Source organism: Cricetulus griseus, chromosome 3, assembly GCF_003668045.3.
Source record: "Cricetulus griseus strain 17A/GY chromosome 3, alternate assembly CriGri-PICRH-1.0, whole genome shotgun sequence".
NCBI classification, from domain to species: domain Eukaryota; kingdom Metazoa; phylum Chordata; class Mammalia; order Rodentia; family Cricetidae; genus Cricetulus; species Cricetulus griseus.
Genome location: NC_048596.1, coordinates 145116525 through 145133175, shown reverse-complemented (window position 1 = coordinate 145133175; position 16651 = coordinate 145116525). Strand labels below are relative to the sequence as shown.

The 16651-nt window shown below is 42.3% G+C and overlaps 1 protein-coding gene across 7 annotated transcripts in view; it reads left to right on the top strand.

The window, feature by feature from the left end:
- The first annotated feature begins 4729 nt into the window (after positions 1-4729).
- Positions 4730-16651, top strand: part of Uevld (UEV and lactate/malate dehyrogenase domains) — a 31720-nt gene continuing 19798 nt past the window's right edge. For 4 of the 7 annotated variants that reach the window (XR_003484365.2, XM_027410477.2, XM_027410474.2 and 1 more), the window contains exons 1-5: positions 4730-4878; positions 7908-7992; positions 8582-8647; positions 12966-13129; positions 15854-15989. Coding sequence is in view for 6 of the 7 variants with exons in the window: in XM_027410477.2 (XP_027266278.1) it covers positions 4837-4878; positions 7908-7992; positions 8582-8647; positions 12966-13129; positions 15854-15989 (493 nt within the window). In the remaining variant the exon portion in view is untranslated. Of the gene's footprint in view, positions 4879-5259; positions 5431-7907; positions 7993-8581; positions 8648-12965; positions 13130-15853; positions 15990-16651 lie in introns of all 7 variants that reach the window. The other 3 variants (XM_027410476.2, XM_027410475.2, XM_027410478.2) reach the window with 3 other exon arrangements.

The following is a 16651-nucleotide window of genomic DNA, read 5'->3' as shown; positions in this document are numbered from 1 at the left end:
TGTTCACCCCTTATATGAAGTGCCTGTGGAGGCCAGAAGAGGGCATCTGATCCATGGAACTGGAGTTAACAGATGGTTGTGAGACACCATGAGAGTGCTGGAAATCCACCTTCTTGTTTTCGAGACAAGAGTCTCTCACTGATTGGTCTAGACTGGCTGGTCAACAAAGCTCCAAGGACCCATCTGTTTCCACCTTCCCAGCACTGACATTACAAGACCAGGTTACCCATCAAGCCTGGTTGTTTTAAGTGGGTTCTAAGAAATTAACTCAGGTCCTTAATGCTTATGCAGCAAGCACTTAATTGAGTGGACTCTCCTCAGCCTCCAATCTTGAGTGCTTTTTTTTTTTTTTTTTTTTTTTTTGGTGGTGGTGGGGTTTCAAGACAGGGTTTCTCTGTGGCTTTGGAGGCTGCCCAGTCCTCTGGTAGACCAGGCTGATCTTGAACTCAGAGATCTGCCTGCCTCTGCCTCCCAAGTGCTGGCATTAAAGGCATATGCCACCAACGCCTGGCCCAATCTTGAGTACTTTTATTTCTGTAAGACAGGCACCCTGACCTGGAACTCACAGAAATGTCTCCTGAGTGTAGGAATGTGCTACCATGTCTGGCTTGTAAAATTGACTTAAAAGTGGGATTATGGGATCAAAAGTATATCTAGTTACTGGGGCAGAAGAGATGACTCAACATTTAAGAGCACTGGCTGCTGTTCCAGAAGAAAGGGTTTGATTCCTAACATTTAAGTGGTTCACACTTGCTTGTAACTCCAATTCCAGATCTGATGCCCTCTGCCTTCCAAAGGCACTTGTACACATATGATGCATATAAACTTTCACAAGCACATATACACACATAAAAACATTTTTTTCTATTTTATTTGTATCAGTATGAGAGTTTTACCTACATGCATGTCTGTGCACAACTTTCATTCATTCCTGGTGCCCACAGAGGCCAGAAGATAGCATTGGATTCCCCTGGAACTGGAGTTAACAGACTGTTGTAAGCCATTATGTGGGTGCTGGGAATTGAACCCAGGTCCTTTGGAAGAACAGGCAGTGCTCTTAATCACTTAGCCATCTGCCCCAAATAACCCCAAATAAATACATTAAAAAAAAAACTCAGATCACATCACTCTTTTCTTCTTAACCGTCTTCCATTGGCTTCTCTTTCTTAGTAATGGCTTGAGAAAGAAAACAGCAATTCCTGACATATATGATACATATGTAACTTGATACACATACATACGAAAATTGAGCTGCTTATTATATAGCCAAGCTCAGTATTGACAAAATTTGACCTGTGGCTCCGAGCTAGATCAATTCATTCTTCTGTTGGACAGAGACTACTAACAGAATACTAATACTAGACAAGCTCACTGAGGCCATGGTAAAGTGAGACACAACAGGGCCACTTGATAGTTTTGTCTAAACAGAGATGAAAACAATGAAATACAAAACAGCCTCCTCTCTGCTATACCACACTACCTCTGCTGCTTTGCAAGTCACAGCCTTCTTGCCATCCAAGTGTACCCATCTTACACAAGATCTTCATTGGTAAATTACTCACTGAATGTCTCTGTGCCTGATGGTACACAGTCCAGAGTGAACCTCTTTTCCTTATAGCTTCCGCTAAGTGTCCAAATCCTTTAACAGAATTCAAATGCTTCACACACCATCTCCCTGAGTGGCACCAATGTCCCTCACAAACCTGCTCCCTCACTGTAAGGAGCAATAAACCTAGTTTTTTAGATACAGCTATGTTCTAGCCTCTGGCTGGAAAGTCTCATCAAGCCAGAGTCCTGAGAAGTATCTTTAGAAAGCCCATAGCAAGTGTCCTGACTTTGTCACTGCAGGCCTTCCTGGAAGGCTGGCTGAAACAGGCTGCCTGGTTAGCAGCTAGGACCAGAGGTCAGCAACAGAGCTAGGGACTGATTTCTGTCCGCAGCATCCAAAACAAACAGTTTTCTCAGCCTATCCTTAGAGTTTCTGGTTGACTAAGTCTATATATCTCTCATGTTGGATAGGCTCATTTTAGCCATTCCACTGAAAGACTTAAAAATTAGCAAAGAAATATAGCCCAGATAAGGAAACTCTCCAAACGGAACGTAGGGCAGCCTAACCCAGAAACTGACTAAGGCCACTACTATGACTTAGTGCCTGGAATTTACCAGCCGCCAGCAATTACTCCCTTACAAGGCCATAAGATAACTGGGTACCAAGAATTCCCAGGTGGCCACCCTCCCCGAGGGGCTCATGAAGGAAACAGATTGCCCCACCGGCCAATCTGTCAATAATTAGCAATTAAGGGTCCCTATGAAACAAAGAGATAGCTACCATTTGCTCAGGCAAGATTAGTTAGCACATCCTGAGATTTGCAGATTTTACAACTGGTGGGTCAGGAAGCCATCTGATTCCCAGCCCTCCCTTCAAGACAAAGAGCCTCCTAGGAACCCATGACTATGGTCCCATACTCAACGGACAGAGTTGAGGCCCCTCCCTAAGCTTGTGGTTTTTGCCTTTATAAACGCCTGTGCCTGGGGTACGGGGCTGCTCTCTAGCCTGCATGCTGAGAGAGCCCATTTGTACAAATGTCCACCTTTCATTAAAGCCTCTTGCTGTTTGCATCAAGTTTCCGCCTCCACGTGGTGAATGGTGTGTGCCAACAATGCCCGGCTCAACCCGGCTTGTTTTTATTTTATGTGTATGAGTGTTTCAGCTGCTTTCATATGGACCATAAGAGTGCCTGGTGTTTGAGGAGGATAGAAGAGAGCATCAGATCCCCTGGAGCAGAAATTGCAAGTCATTGTGAGCTGCCATATGGGTGCTGGGAACAGAACCTTGCTCCTCTGCAAGAGCAGCAAACTTCAGCAAACAATTAAGCCATCTGTCCAATCCACCTGCATTTAACATTATTTAATTGTGTGTGTGTGTGTGTGTGTGCGCGAGTGCGTGTGTGTATGAGTGCAGGTGCCCTGGGAGGCCAGAGGTGTCCTATATGCATGGAGCTGACCTCAGGAATTTACATTTCAAACAAGTTATTGTGAGTGCACTATACCAGAAACAAAGATGGATTTTGCTAGCTGTGAAGCTGGAGGAAGCTTACCCCCAGGGGTCTCCCTCAGGTGCAGCAGGGATCTTGACTCCTGCTGTACAAAAGACTTTCAGAAGTTAGAATGAAAAAAGACAGTGTATTAAGCAGAAATACAAGGCACAATTAAAATCTTATATACAGCTTGAGGATGGATGGTCTATAACACTGATTTTTAAATGTGGTGGTATGCTTATTTCCTCATAGAATTCTTCTATGGTAAGTGATATTATAAGGTGATTTGAGAGATGTAATGTGTAGGCAAAAAAAAAAAAAGCCATTTTGCTACACACAGGTCAACACAAGGTTGACATATTTTAATAATCTTTGTTTGTGACACTCGTCGGGAAAGAGTGTTGTGCCAGGTTCTCCGAGCCAAGAGATTAACCCAAGAAGTCAACACTCTGATGCAATAGCAAAAGGTTTCTTTTTATTTCAAGCTGGTCAGCTAGGATCTCACTGCATGGTGGGCAAATGAGCTGCCAACCAGCCAAAAAGAGAAGTTTTTAAAGGGGCAGAACACAAATTTCAGAGTTTCCATGGTTACTTAAGGTCATATAAAGTACAGAGTAAAGTAGTAGCTATGTATTTTAAGTGAAATACATTTAAGTGAGATAAGTCAGGGCATGGGCTTGTGGGATTACAGGGTCACAGGATCTGTCAGTTATTCCCTGGGCTGGGGGATCTTTATTACTAGCAATTAGCAAAGGAATGTTAACAGTTGTGGACAGTTACCTCTAATTTCCCACTATATACCTCCCCTTCTCTGAGAGCAAGGGATCAGGCGCCAGCCATGGCACTCCTGATTTAAGGAGTTAAATTTTCCTTTACCATTAGACATTCCCTTTTCAGGGCCTAAGTTTTTAAACTTTTATTAATTTAATTTTTGGTTCCTCAAGAGAATCTAATTTCTGTACAGTTGGGTTTTTGATTAATCATGTCAAAATTTTTTAAGTTTATTTTTACTTTATGTGCTGCAAGTATGTAAGCACACCAGGTGCATGCAGTCAGTGCCCGTGAAGGCTAGAAGAGGGCATGAGACCATCTGTAACTGGAGTCACAAAGGTTGTCACGTGGGTAATGAGAGTCGAATTCATGTCCTCTGAAGGAGCAGCAAGGGCTCTTAACCGCTGAACCTTCTCTCTAGCTTCAAGTCGAAATTCTTGACTCTTAGAAGTTAACCAGTCTTTTAATCATCTGCCTCACTAGCTCAGTTATCTGACACGACTCCTAGATGTCTCCCATCTACACCGAAATTTTGATTTTTGAATATCCAAAGCCAACTACAATTTTTGGCTTTGATCGTCCGTCTGTGTCCCTACCCGCCGCTCGAATTCTGGGCTGAAAATTAAGTCTTCTCGGAAATTCGCATGCTTGCTTGAACCTGTTTGCTCATAGGTTCTTCTTTGCAAAGTTTCCTTGAGCAAGCAGAGGTGCTTTTTTCCGCTTCGCAGGGTGCTTTGGTCTCCGGAGCTCGGGGTTGCTTTCAATCGCCGGCTTGGGCGAAGCAGGACTGGTCCGAGTCGGCTGACTGGAAGGAGAGGGGCGGGAAGGGACGTTGCTGTGGCCTGGGCTCCGGGTTCCTGTCCACATCGGGCTCTGGGCACCGCCTAGGCATGCATCCTACCGGAGTCCGCCAACTGGAGGGGCGGAGACTGTCCTCTGCGGATGTTTGGGCCTCGGCGGCCTCCGTCCGCAGCGGGTCCGGGAGTAGGCGCGGCGACTGCGGCGGAGGACCGCACCTCTGCCGACCATGGAGTTCGACTGTGAGGGCGTGAGGCGGCTGCTGGGCAAGGTGCGGACGGGCGGCGGGACGGGCGGGGGACGGGCGGCGGGCCCCTGCGTTCTCGTCACCGCACGCTGCCCCAGCTTACACCCACCCTCTACGGCCCACTCTTCCCCCAGTATCCTTTTTTCCTAAAATTGTTTTGTTGCCTTGACATTGACTCATACTGTTGCCCAGGCTGGCCGGGAAGTTTACGGCTTTCCGGTGCTGGGGTCACAGGCTGGCGGGCCCCTCGCCCCCCCTCGGATGAGTCATTCCCTGCAACTGACTCTACCTGCTTTGAAAATCCCCGATTATTAATTACATCATGGAAGCGATTGCCCGCAGTGCTTGCCCCTGTGCGCGCTTGTGACTGTACACTGCTTTTGTTTCTGTGTTCCGCTCACTTAGACTGTGGCCACAGCGTAGAGGCTCACGATGAAAGAAAGACCTCCGCAGACCCGGGTGCAGACCCAGACAGTTTGACTGTAAAAAGGTGGGGTGTTCTTCCACCCTCAGATCTCACCTGCAACCCTGAGGCCGGATGCTCAACATTCCTGATTCCCGCCCTCGAGCAATCAGGTGCCCTCTGGGTCAAAAGTTATCTTGTTAGTAATCCTGACGGTTCAGATTTCCCTTGGAAAAGCTGGTTTTCTTGTACGTAGGAATCCCTCTCTTTTGGGACAGTTTTTGCACCTGTAAGAGTTTTAAGAGCTCCAAGACTGAAATCATGGACGTAGTCGATTCAGATAGTTTAGTTTACAGTCACAGGTGTAGGCTGATTGTGTCTGGTTGTCTTTCATTGTAGTCAAAGCTATGTCCTCCAACTTCTGCCTCTGCCCTGAGCCCTGGGATTTCAGGCTTGAGACACCAAGTCTGGCTTGAAGAAAGAAAAGTACCATTATGCTGGGCGTGGTGGTGCACGCCTTTAATCCCAGCACTTGGGAGGCCGAGGCAGAGGAATCTGTGAGTTCAAGGCCAGCTTGGTCTACAGAGCTAGTTCCAGGACAGCCAGAGTTATTACACAGAGAAACCCTGTCTCGAGAATACATCTAATATATTTAGATGTAGCCAATGTGTGTGTGTGTGTGTTACTAGGGATTGAACCTAAAGCCATGTATATATGTCACTCTACCATTATATCCTTAGCTATAACATTCCTCTTTTAAAAAGGTTTATTTGTACTTATGCTTATGTGTATGCATGTATATACTGCTTTTGGATGATGTCAGAACCCCTGGAGGTGAAGTTATAGGAGGTTTTGAGCTATCTAGTGTGGATGCTAAGAACTGAACCCCAGGTCCCCTGGCAGAGCATCAAGTACTCTTAACTATCTCACCAGCCTGCATACCTTTCCATAAGTAAACTAGGCTGGCCTCAAACTCACCATGGTGCTCCTGCCTCTGCCTCCCAAATGCTGGGATCAAAGGCGTACACCACCCACTCCATCTGGCTTGTTTGATCTTTGAGCAAATGCAGCTGTATCTATCCCCACAGCAGTGCAGATTGGGAGGGGGGGGGTCAGTCTGGTTTCCAGCGGTTACTGTCATCTCATTTTGATTACGGTTTGTATTTTGATTATGCTGTGATTCCTCCAGTCCTTTTTGTTCATTTTCAGGATGATTTTGGCTGTCTAAGACTCATGAATTTCCATGTCAGTTGCAATTTGGTGTTGAGGTACATATGTGCTGCAGACAGGAACCAGGCCTCCTGGAGATCCTAAGCAAATGCTTTATCATTCAGATGCATCTCCAACCCAGTTTCCAGACTTTTATTTCAAAACTAAGTTGGCTGGGTAGTGGTGGCACACACCTTCAATCCCAGCTCTCTGGAGACAGAGGCAGGAGGATCTCTATGAGTTTGAGGCCAGCCTGGTCTACAGAGTTAGTTCCAGGACAGCCAGGGCTGTTATACACAGAAACCCTGCCTCAAAAAATAAAAAATAAAAAAACAACTAACTAAATAAACCAAAACGAAAAACAAAACAAATGAACAACAAAAAAGCAAAGAAACAAAAAGCTCAGCTGAAGTTTCACTAAGGAATTTTGCTGACTCTTTTGGGAAATACCTTGATGTTTTCAGATCCACAAACACAGGATATCTTCCCATTTAAAACAGGTTTCCATTTTATTTCTTTCCAGTATTATGTTTTCAACATCACTTTTGTACCTTTCTGAAGTTACTTCCAAGTATCTTTATTCTATTTCCAATATATTGATATATTTTCTCCTTTCATTTAATCCTCACTGGAAGTCTGGGGAGTGGGTATTATTGATCTGGGCAGGGAAGAAAAGTTGAAAGAAGTTACATGATGTCTGCAGGGCTCTAAAGACAGGAAGAGGCAGTTCTGCTTGTAACAAACTTGCTGGTATTTATTTTCCCCTAGAAACCTAGGATACAGGACTAGAGGTGGGAGGGAATGTCAAGGTGTTTCTAATGAAGGAGGCATTCAGAAGAGAGTCAGAGCCCCATGGGGTGGTTAGACACTTGCCGTAAGCATGACAGCCTTGAATTTGGTTCCAAATGGTGACAGCAAAAAAACCAACATCCGAAAGTTGTCCTCTGCCCTCCACATGCCCACCCATAAATAAATTAAAATGTAATTTTTTAAAGTGCATGTTCAGTAGTGCTGTCTCTTTCAGTAGGCTTTCAGGGGTACTTACAGGCATTTAGATTGAACTAATCAAGGCATAGGTTTTGGGGTTTACTACTTTACTTAGACTTAGACTTAGCAAGTTGCATGGATTTTTTTTTTTTTTTTTTTAGTAAAATAGAGCAATTGTAAACTCTACTTACTCCTTAGCACCATGGTTTCAAAGAGTAAATCAGAACGACTTGGTGATGCACACCTGTAATCCTAGCATTTGAGTGGCTGAGACAGGGAGATGGCCAGCTCCAGGCCAGCCAGGACTATAGAGTGAGACCCTGTGTCAGATTAGTAATGAGTCAAATACTGCTGACACCTGTAATGGTAAAGTCCTGCTCAGGGCCTGGCATACAGCAGGCGTTAGTCTGTTCACAGCTTTGTTTTCATCCCCTGCTCATTCTTCTCATTTCAGTACAAGTTCAGGGATTTGACTGTGGAAGAGCTGAAGAATGTGAACATGTATTTCCCACACTTCAGATATTCCATGGACACCTACGGTACGAGTAACATCCTCTAGTCCTTGCTGCATTGTTTGGATTACTAATCATTTGGTCAAAAGAGCTTCCAAATTTTTTTTTTTTTTTTTTTTTTTTTTTCTTTTTTATCTCAGAACTTGCCAGGTAGCCAGAGATAGACTTAGACTTCTGATCCCCATCCTCTATCTCCTGAGTGTTGGGATTACAGGCAGGCACCTCTACTCCCTGTTTTCTTTGGTGATGGAGGTTGAAGCTAGGGCTTCAGGCATACTAGCCAAATATTCTACCACCTGAGCTACACTTCAGCCCTTTTGTGGTTTTGAGACAGGATTGATATGTACCCCTGGCTGGTTTGGTACTCCTTATATAATATAAGCTGGCTTTGAGCTCATGGCAACCCTGCCTCTTCTTGTCAAGTGTAGGTCACCATGCCTGACAAGTTATGTGCCTCTTAAGAGGGTAAGATGGGCTTCAAACTTGGATTTCAGTGTCAAAGTTTTACATTCTTATATTTCTTTCTCTTAAAATTATTTATTTAGGCATTTCAGTCACATCCTTTGATTACTGTTCTCTCTATTCCTCACTGACATTTTGGAACTTTTTCTTCTAGTTTTCAAAGATACTTCCCAAAAAGACCTGCTGAATTTCACTGGGACTATTCCTGTGATGTACCAGGGTAAGTACAGGAGTTGAGAATGTGGGACTAATCTACAGGAGCAGCCCACTCAACAAGAGCTTCGTTTCTTGATGCACACCACTCTGTTTTTATATACACTTGACGACTGTCAAGAAAGGCCTAGCTTGATATTAATTCTGTTTACCAAATACTTGTAAACTGTGTCCACTAGGCTGGTTGGGTCTGAGGACAGAAGAGAGCATGATAGCAAAGCTCTGTTTTCAAAATAGCTCCTTGAAGCAGTGCCCACAATTCCACCTTTCAACATTTGTTCTTGCTCCGTGTGAAGTAGTGCATTTTTGCTGAGACAGGAGAGTGGAAGACCCCAGCTCCAACAAAACAAAATGTCATTCATTCATGGTGCAGATCAGCCCAGAAAGAGTACCACCTGGAGTGACCGATACACAATAACTAATACTAGAAATTCTCAGGAAGTATTTCTCCTGATTTAGTTTACTTGATTACTGACTGGTAGGCATAGGAATAAATGAACTCCATAGAAGGAGTTGGTGCACTGAGAAGAGGGCTTTGGGAGATCCGATCAAATAGGAAGAAAAATCTCTAAAGAAAGAGTTCAGCATTGACAGTGGGATTTTGGAAGACCTTTTTTTTTTTCTTTGTAAGTCTTTTTTTTAAGATTTTATTTATTTGTTATGTATACAGTCTTCGGTCTGCATGCAGATCTTATTCAAGGCGGTTGTGAGTCACCATGTGGTTGCTGGGAATTGAACTCAGGACCTCTGGAAGAACAGTCAGTGCTCTTAACCGCTGAGCCATCTCTCCAGCTCTGGAAGACTTTTTTTTAAATATCAGACATTTGCCTATGTGAATTCCTTGACCATGGCAAGCCCACCTACTTCCTGTCTCCCCAGCCCGTGATGACCTTCCATAAGTGTGTGAAGGCTTTTTTCTGCCTGTGATTGAAGATGAAAGCCTTGGCCAGGCTCTGCAGAGGCTGCAGAGTGGGAGGCAGGACAGGCAGAGCTCATCTGTCTTTGTTTTGCTTCTCTCCTGCCAGGATCTCAAACTGTTTTCTGGCTGTCAGAACTTCACTCACACCTGTGAGTTGTTTTCTCTACTTTCCTTGGTTAGATGTGAAGAAGAAAGGGAAGGGAATGAGGAAAGAGAAGACAGGGAAGGAAGGGGAAGCAAACTGGTTCAGGTAGTTCAGGTAATTTGTTTTGAGTCAAGAGGATAATTTCTTTTGTTTGTTTGTTTTTGTTTTTGTTTTTTGGGACAGGGTTTCTCTTGTGTAGTTTTGGAGTCTATCCTTGAACTTGCTCTGTAGTCCAGGTTAGTCTTGAACTCACAGAGATCTGCCCACCTCTGCCTCCCAGGTGTTGGAATTAAAGGCATGTGCCACTAATCAGTTTCTAGGTTTTATGGTAGCCACTCACAAAACTGGGTTTCAAACCCTAAACATCTCACATGCAAGCCCTCTACCACTATGCTGCGTTCCACACCACAGCCCAAAGAAGGGGTTGTCTTAATCCTGCCAGTACTGTGCAGTCCACTGGTAGTCTGCCTTTCCTACAGCCACATGGTCAGGCCATTGATCCTTATGCCAAGTCTTCATCAAAGTAGTAATACTGTTTGCAGTACTCTCCCCACTCCAGTACTAGAAATCAAACCCAGGGCTTTACACATTTCATGACTAGTTATTGCAGCTCCCACTTGGAAAACTCTGCTCCAGGTATGTCACCATTGGCTAGTAACTACCTTTTGGAGGAATATGATGGTGTATCTTTGTACTTGTTGGTCACTTTATGGTCTATGATCACATGGCAAATCATAGCATTTCCTGTGGGCCAACAGATAGGGGTATGCCCTACCCGACACTGTAAATACTTAGGTAAAAGCCACAAGGGATGGTTCTAAGAAAGGTCAATATCAAATCCATAGATTGCCAGGTTTTAACATGTCTATAACATGCTAATTGTCATCCTGGGTGCATATTAGCATGGCAAAGGAAGAAATGTATAGACCCTGTTGGGTTGTATCAGAATTGTGAGGGATTTGGCCAAAGTGCTTTACATGTTTATTAAATACATAGTCACGGCTGAGTTTTGTTCTTAGTGTGGAAGCAAGATGATAAAAGTAGCTTTCAGTTGAAAGAGGGTTTCCATAATGAGAAAAAGACTACGGTGAAGAAGAGAACTGTTTATATCTGATCTATTTCCGAGTGGGTTTAAAAGGACAACTCAGAGTGTTTGCCATGTCATGTGCTGTCATAGGCATTTTATGTACATGGATTTCATCCCAACAGTGTTATGAAATAAGAACAGATACTACTCTCATTTTATAGAGGAAAGGATTGAGGCAGAAAGAAGTAAAGGAGCTTGGGTAAAGTCATGCAGCTAGTAAAATATGTAGAAGTAGGCATCCTTGTTCTTAGTAGAATGTTCTTAGTCCAGTGTAAGACACCGTTAGACTATGAAGCAGGAATAAGTGTTAAGGATAGAATAGTTAAAGTGTGTTTTTCATTTTCATTTACATGGGTTTAGCTTTGGGCTTCTTGGCATCCAAGGCAGACACTGATTGTTGGGATGTATGACCTTAATGGTTAAAATCCGAAGAGCATGCAGTCAGGTTCCTTCTTATTTCTCTCTTCCTCCAAAGTGGTTTATTTTGTTGTGAAGGGTTAAACAAAGAGCCTCTGACAAGCTGAGAAACTCCTAGAGCACCTGCCGGACAGGGAAGCCAAGCAGTAATGCTTGCAGGCAGCCAGGAGCAGGACTGAAAAGGTGACAAGGTCAGGATGTGAGAACAACATCCACTGGCATTATTTGGCCCTGAGACTACAAAGACCAAGTCTACCAATAAAAATTTCTACCCTAAAAGTTTCCTTTTCAAGCTCCCTGTGTGTGAGCATAGTCTCCATTCCCACAGAAAGATGGCTGTCCTTCCTTTATTGGTCTAGGTAAAGGACAGTTGCCTCTGTTGAGGTCTGTCTCTTTTATTTTCATGTGATCTCAATCAGTCCCAATCTAACATACTTGCATTGCTGGCAATCAAACCCAGAACCTCACATGTCAGGCAAATGATCTGCTGACCCATTGACTTACCTTTGACCTGTTATCATAAGCCTGCTTCTTTTTCTGAAAAGAATATGGACACTTATAGAAACTAGTTTCTAAAAGATTCATGGACCATTGTGTGTGTGTGTGTGGGGGGGGGTGTTGTTCAGAATGCCCTACTCCACTCTCATGTTTGGAGTATGAATGTGTTGGGTTGTTGAAAATGCAGAGCATGTTGTCCATATCCCACTATCAGTAAGTTTTAGGAATCTGCATGTTTCAGTTTCATGAAGTCATTGTGACTCAAATTTCAGGGTCACTAAGAAAAGGTGACTTACCTTCTCCTCTAAGTCCTGCATATCTAGCTCAGCTTATGGTTCATAGTACCTGTAATTACTGAGCTGCTTAAGGGCAAGTATCCGAACTACAGTTGGTCATTTATTCTTTTTCATCGGCTTGTCTGTTCTTATTTATATGACAGACTTATTTAGCATATAAATATATTAGGCATAATACCTGAGGGTGGGGTTATAGAAATGAATGAGAGAAAAGCCACAGTAGATATTTACACTGGAGTAGAAAAGCAGACTGGATAAGTAAATAATTTCAGTATAGAATACATACAAAAGTAGAGGAGTTAACAGTGTTTCTGGTTGTGATGAGCAAAGGAACTACATAGGAAAGATTTTTGTGTCCCAAGCTTACAGTACAGCACATCCTGTAAATTGCTTCTGAATTGAAAAGTTGACCATTGTCGGTTTCACTGTGTTATGCTGGTGCTGTGGTAAGAACCTCTTCCCAATGTAGAGAAAATAAAAAGCAGGATGACTTCCATCCATCCTTTACATACAAACTTGGCCACCTTCTCCTTTTATTTCAGTACTTAGGACTGAACCCAGGCTGGGCACACCTTTAGTCCTAGCACTCAGGAGGCAGAGGCAGGCGAATCTCTGTGAGTTCAAGACCAGCCTGGTTTGCAAGAGCTAGTTCCAGGACAGGCTCCAAAGCCACAGAGAAACCCTGTTTGGGTGAAAAAAAAAAAAAAAAAGGACTGAACCTGAGCCTCACACATACTAGGCAAAGGCTCTACCACTGAGCTACATATCAGCCCTGTTTTTATTTTGAGGGAGGGTCTTGATGTCTAGACTGTCTTCAGACTTGCAATTCTCTCCCTTCAGCATCATTAGGTAGAAGAATAAATTTTTATCACTATGCCTAGCTACTACCTATTTCTAAAATCCTGTCTAGCTGCATTATACATGAATATATATGTGTCATGATTGTTTATTTGTCTCAAATAGGTAATACATACAACATACCCATTCGCTTCTGGATCTTGGATTCTCACCCTTTTGCTCCACCCATTTGCTTCTTGAAGCCAACTGCAAACATGGAAATCTCAGTTGGAAAACATGTGGATGCCAAAGGCAGAATATACTTGCCCTATCTCCAAAACTGGAGCCATGTAAGATCAACCTGGATTTTACTTTTATTTTTCTGAATATTTATCTTTGATCTTGGTAGTACAAGTAAACATACTGTATCTTCTTCCCTTTCTTATTTATTGGTTTTTTGTTTTTGAGTCAGGGTCTACCATGTAGGCTGACCTCAAACTCAGAGATCTGCTGCTTCTTTCTGCCTCCCAGGTGCTGGGATTAAAGGCATGTGCCACCAAACTGGGATAATCTTTCAATTATATTCTTCATGTCATCTTTAGAAATAATTTGAAATTGAGCTCTCTTGAGTCTTTGATGTTCCCAAAACACTGATGACATTCCCTGTACAGCTGCCTTCTCCAGATCTGAGAGCCAGCCAATGTTCCTTGTTTTATAATTATTTACCACTTGAGGGGGTACATAAAAAGCGGTTAGCAAAAACCTGGAACTCTATTTCATAGTTTCTACCTATTAATAATTCTTATGCTATATAGAGATCTGTGTAATTTTGCATGCTTTTTAACTTTGTGTAAGTTCATGATATACTATGTAATCTGTAACGTGCTTTGTTTAACTGAGTGTGTATGTGTAATAGAGAGAGAGGAATCTAGGGCCTGAAGCATCATAGGCAAACATTCTACTGCTGAGTTTTGTCTGTACTGGCTTTGGCCAGGCCTTGGACTGTGACCCTTCTTCCTCACTCTCTGAAACAGTTTTGATTATAGTTCTATACTCTAGGCCTTACTAAGGTTTACATTTTGCAGTGCTAAGGATTGAGCCTCAGGCCTTGCTGATATCGGACAGATACTGTATTGCTCAGTTACACCTCAACCTGGCATTTAGTTACTTTAAATTTTAAAAAAATATTATGTATTTATTGCATGTGTTTATATGTGTGCATATGCATGTGTATATGACATGGCATGTGTGTAGAAGTCAGGACAACTTGTGGAAGTCAGTTTTTTATCATGTGAATTCTAGAGATAAAACTCAGATTGTCAAGCTTAGCAGCAAGCACCTTTACCGACCCTTTTTTGTTTGTCTTGAGGTAGGGTCTCACACTGATTGGCTAGGTAGACCTGCCATCAAACTCTGGAGATTCTCCTTCTTCAATGTTACAATGACACATAGCTTTTAAATGGTTACGGGGGACCTGAACTCAACTCCCCATTCTTATATTGCAGGCACTTTATTGGCTTCGCCATCTCCTCGGCCCTGTTTCTTCTTTTTGAATTATCTATGTTACTATTTTTTTAAAGCTATCTTCAAAATTTATTTCAATATCTGTGCCCTGTTTCAGGATCTTCTCTTTAAAATTTATTTTATAGGGGCTGGAGAAATGACTCAGCAGTTAAGAGCACTGATTGCCCTTCCACTGGATCTGTGTTGGGTTCCCAGCACCCACATGGCTGCTCACAAAGTCTGTTACTCCAGTTCCAGGGGATCCCGCATCCTTACACAAGCATATATACAGTCAAAACAGCAATGCACAGAAAATAAAAGTAAATCATTTAAAAAGGATTTATGCATATTAATGTTTACTTGCATGTATGTATGTGAATCACATGTGTGCCTGAACTGGGCATCAGATCTCCTGGAACTGGAGTGGTAGGCAGTTGGGTGAACCCCAGTCCTCTGCAAGAGCAGCCAGTGCTCTAACTGCAGAGCTGTCACTCCAGCCCTTTCTTCTTTCTTTTGTAAGGAAATACATAGTAAAAGTTTTAGGGATCAAGGGCTCCTGTCCATAGTTTATTTTTACATGCTTCAGGAAATAGACATTGGGCTAGAATGATGTTTACCAGCTTGATGGCAGATATATACTGTTTTTGCAGTTTCTTTATTAGTCTAAAATGACTTCAAAATAAAAAGTTTCAACCGTGTGTATTCTGCTACAAAGTGTTGTTTATCCTATTTTCCTACATTTGGAAGATGTTGGTTTAGCATTTTCCTCCTTTTTATTGTACAGGTATGTAGAATATTTTCCATGAGATCTCTAGGGAAGGTGCTTATTATTTGATAGAATTTGTTTGTCCTTTTCAGCTAAGAATATTAAAACAAGCCAGGCAGTGGTGGTACACGCCTCTAATCTCAGTACTCAAGAGGCAGAGACAGGTGGATCTCTCCGTTTGAGGCCAGCTAGTTCTAGAACAGTCAAGACTACACAGAGAAACCCTGTCTTGAAGAGCCAAAACATAAAATAAAATAAAATAAAAAAAATCAATCACATATGGTGCCATTTACATGTAATAACAGTGTAAGCAAATACACAGTATTAAAACTACATAAAGTGAGCTGTACCATGCAGAATATTATTATGCCATTGAGGATTCCTTCTGCTTCTAGCATGTGAAATTTCTCATGGTTCTTTGATTATTTAAAATTCTGTATAATACTAAAAAATGACATGGGATGGCTGCCGTGCATTTTTCACTATATATAGATCTAGCATACAAAGTGTGTGCTGTTTTTGTTATTGGTATGACCTCTGAGGCTATGGATGTAGCTCAATGTAAAGTGCTTGCCTAACACACACAAGGCTGTGAGAGTTGGGTTCCCAGCAGTGATGAAGAAAGAAAACAGGCAGGGGTTGTAGTGAAGGCGAAGAGCAGGCCCTTAATAGGAAGCCTGGTGGAGTCAGTATATGTAGGTTTTCAGCTGTGCATTGTTCAAAGATCACCTTGACTGACTGACAATATAAAACTAGTGTTTCTTTAGAAAAAATGGTAACTTTTCCCTTTGCCTGTATTCTTCAGCCTAAATCTGTCATTGTTGGATTAATTAAAGAAATGATCGCCAAGTTTCAAGAGGAACTTCCTCTTTATTCGGTGCCATCATCCAATGAAGCGCAACAGGTCGACTTGCTAGCCTATATTGCAAAAATCACTGAAGGTTTGTATTGTCAGTCAGATCATCTTACAAGTAAAGAAGTTAGAATTTCTCAAAAAAAAGTTAGAATATCTCACTAGTATTCTGTACTCTTTGCTACTGAAATTCAATTAAATTAATGTGTGTGTGTGTGTGTGTGTGTGTGTGTGTGTGTGTGTGTGTGTGTGTGTGTGTGTGTGTTTGCGCGCCCGTGCATTCCTGTATGTCAGTCATAAGGTATTGCCACATAGTTCCAATTAAAGTTTGTTAAATATAAAAATGTTACTCTTACATAGACAGATAAAATAGTTCTTGCTTTGTTCAGAGCTCCTTATAAATTATCCAAACCTTTATCGTTACATGTTTCTGAAGCTTTTTTAGCTTTTTCAGTGTATGGGACCAGAGTCTGAGTTTCTTATTGTGGATAAGACCAAATATTTATGTCTAGAATTTTTCATTAGGATTTTTGTGAATGTTGAGGTCAGAGGTCAATGTTAAGTGTCTTCCTCAGTCTTTTACTAGCATGTAACAATTATACATAATAGTGGGTTCCAGTATAACATATTCATACATGTACACAATGTATTTCTATTCTATTCACCCAGCACCCTTCCCTTGTGCTCTCCTACTTTTTTTTAATGATTCCTTTTTATTTTTTATGTGCATTGGTGTTTTGTATGTATGTA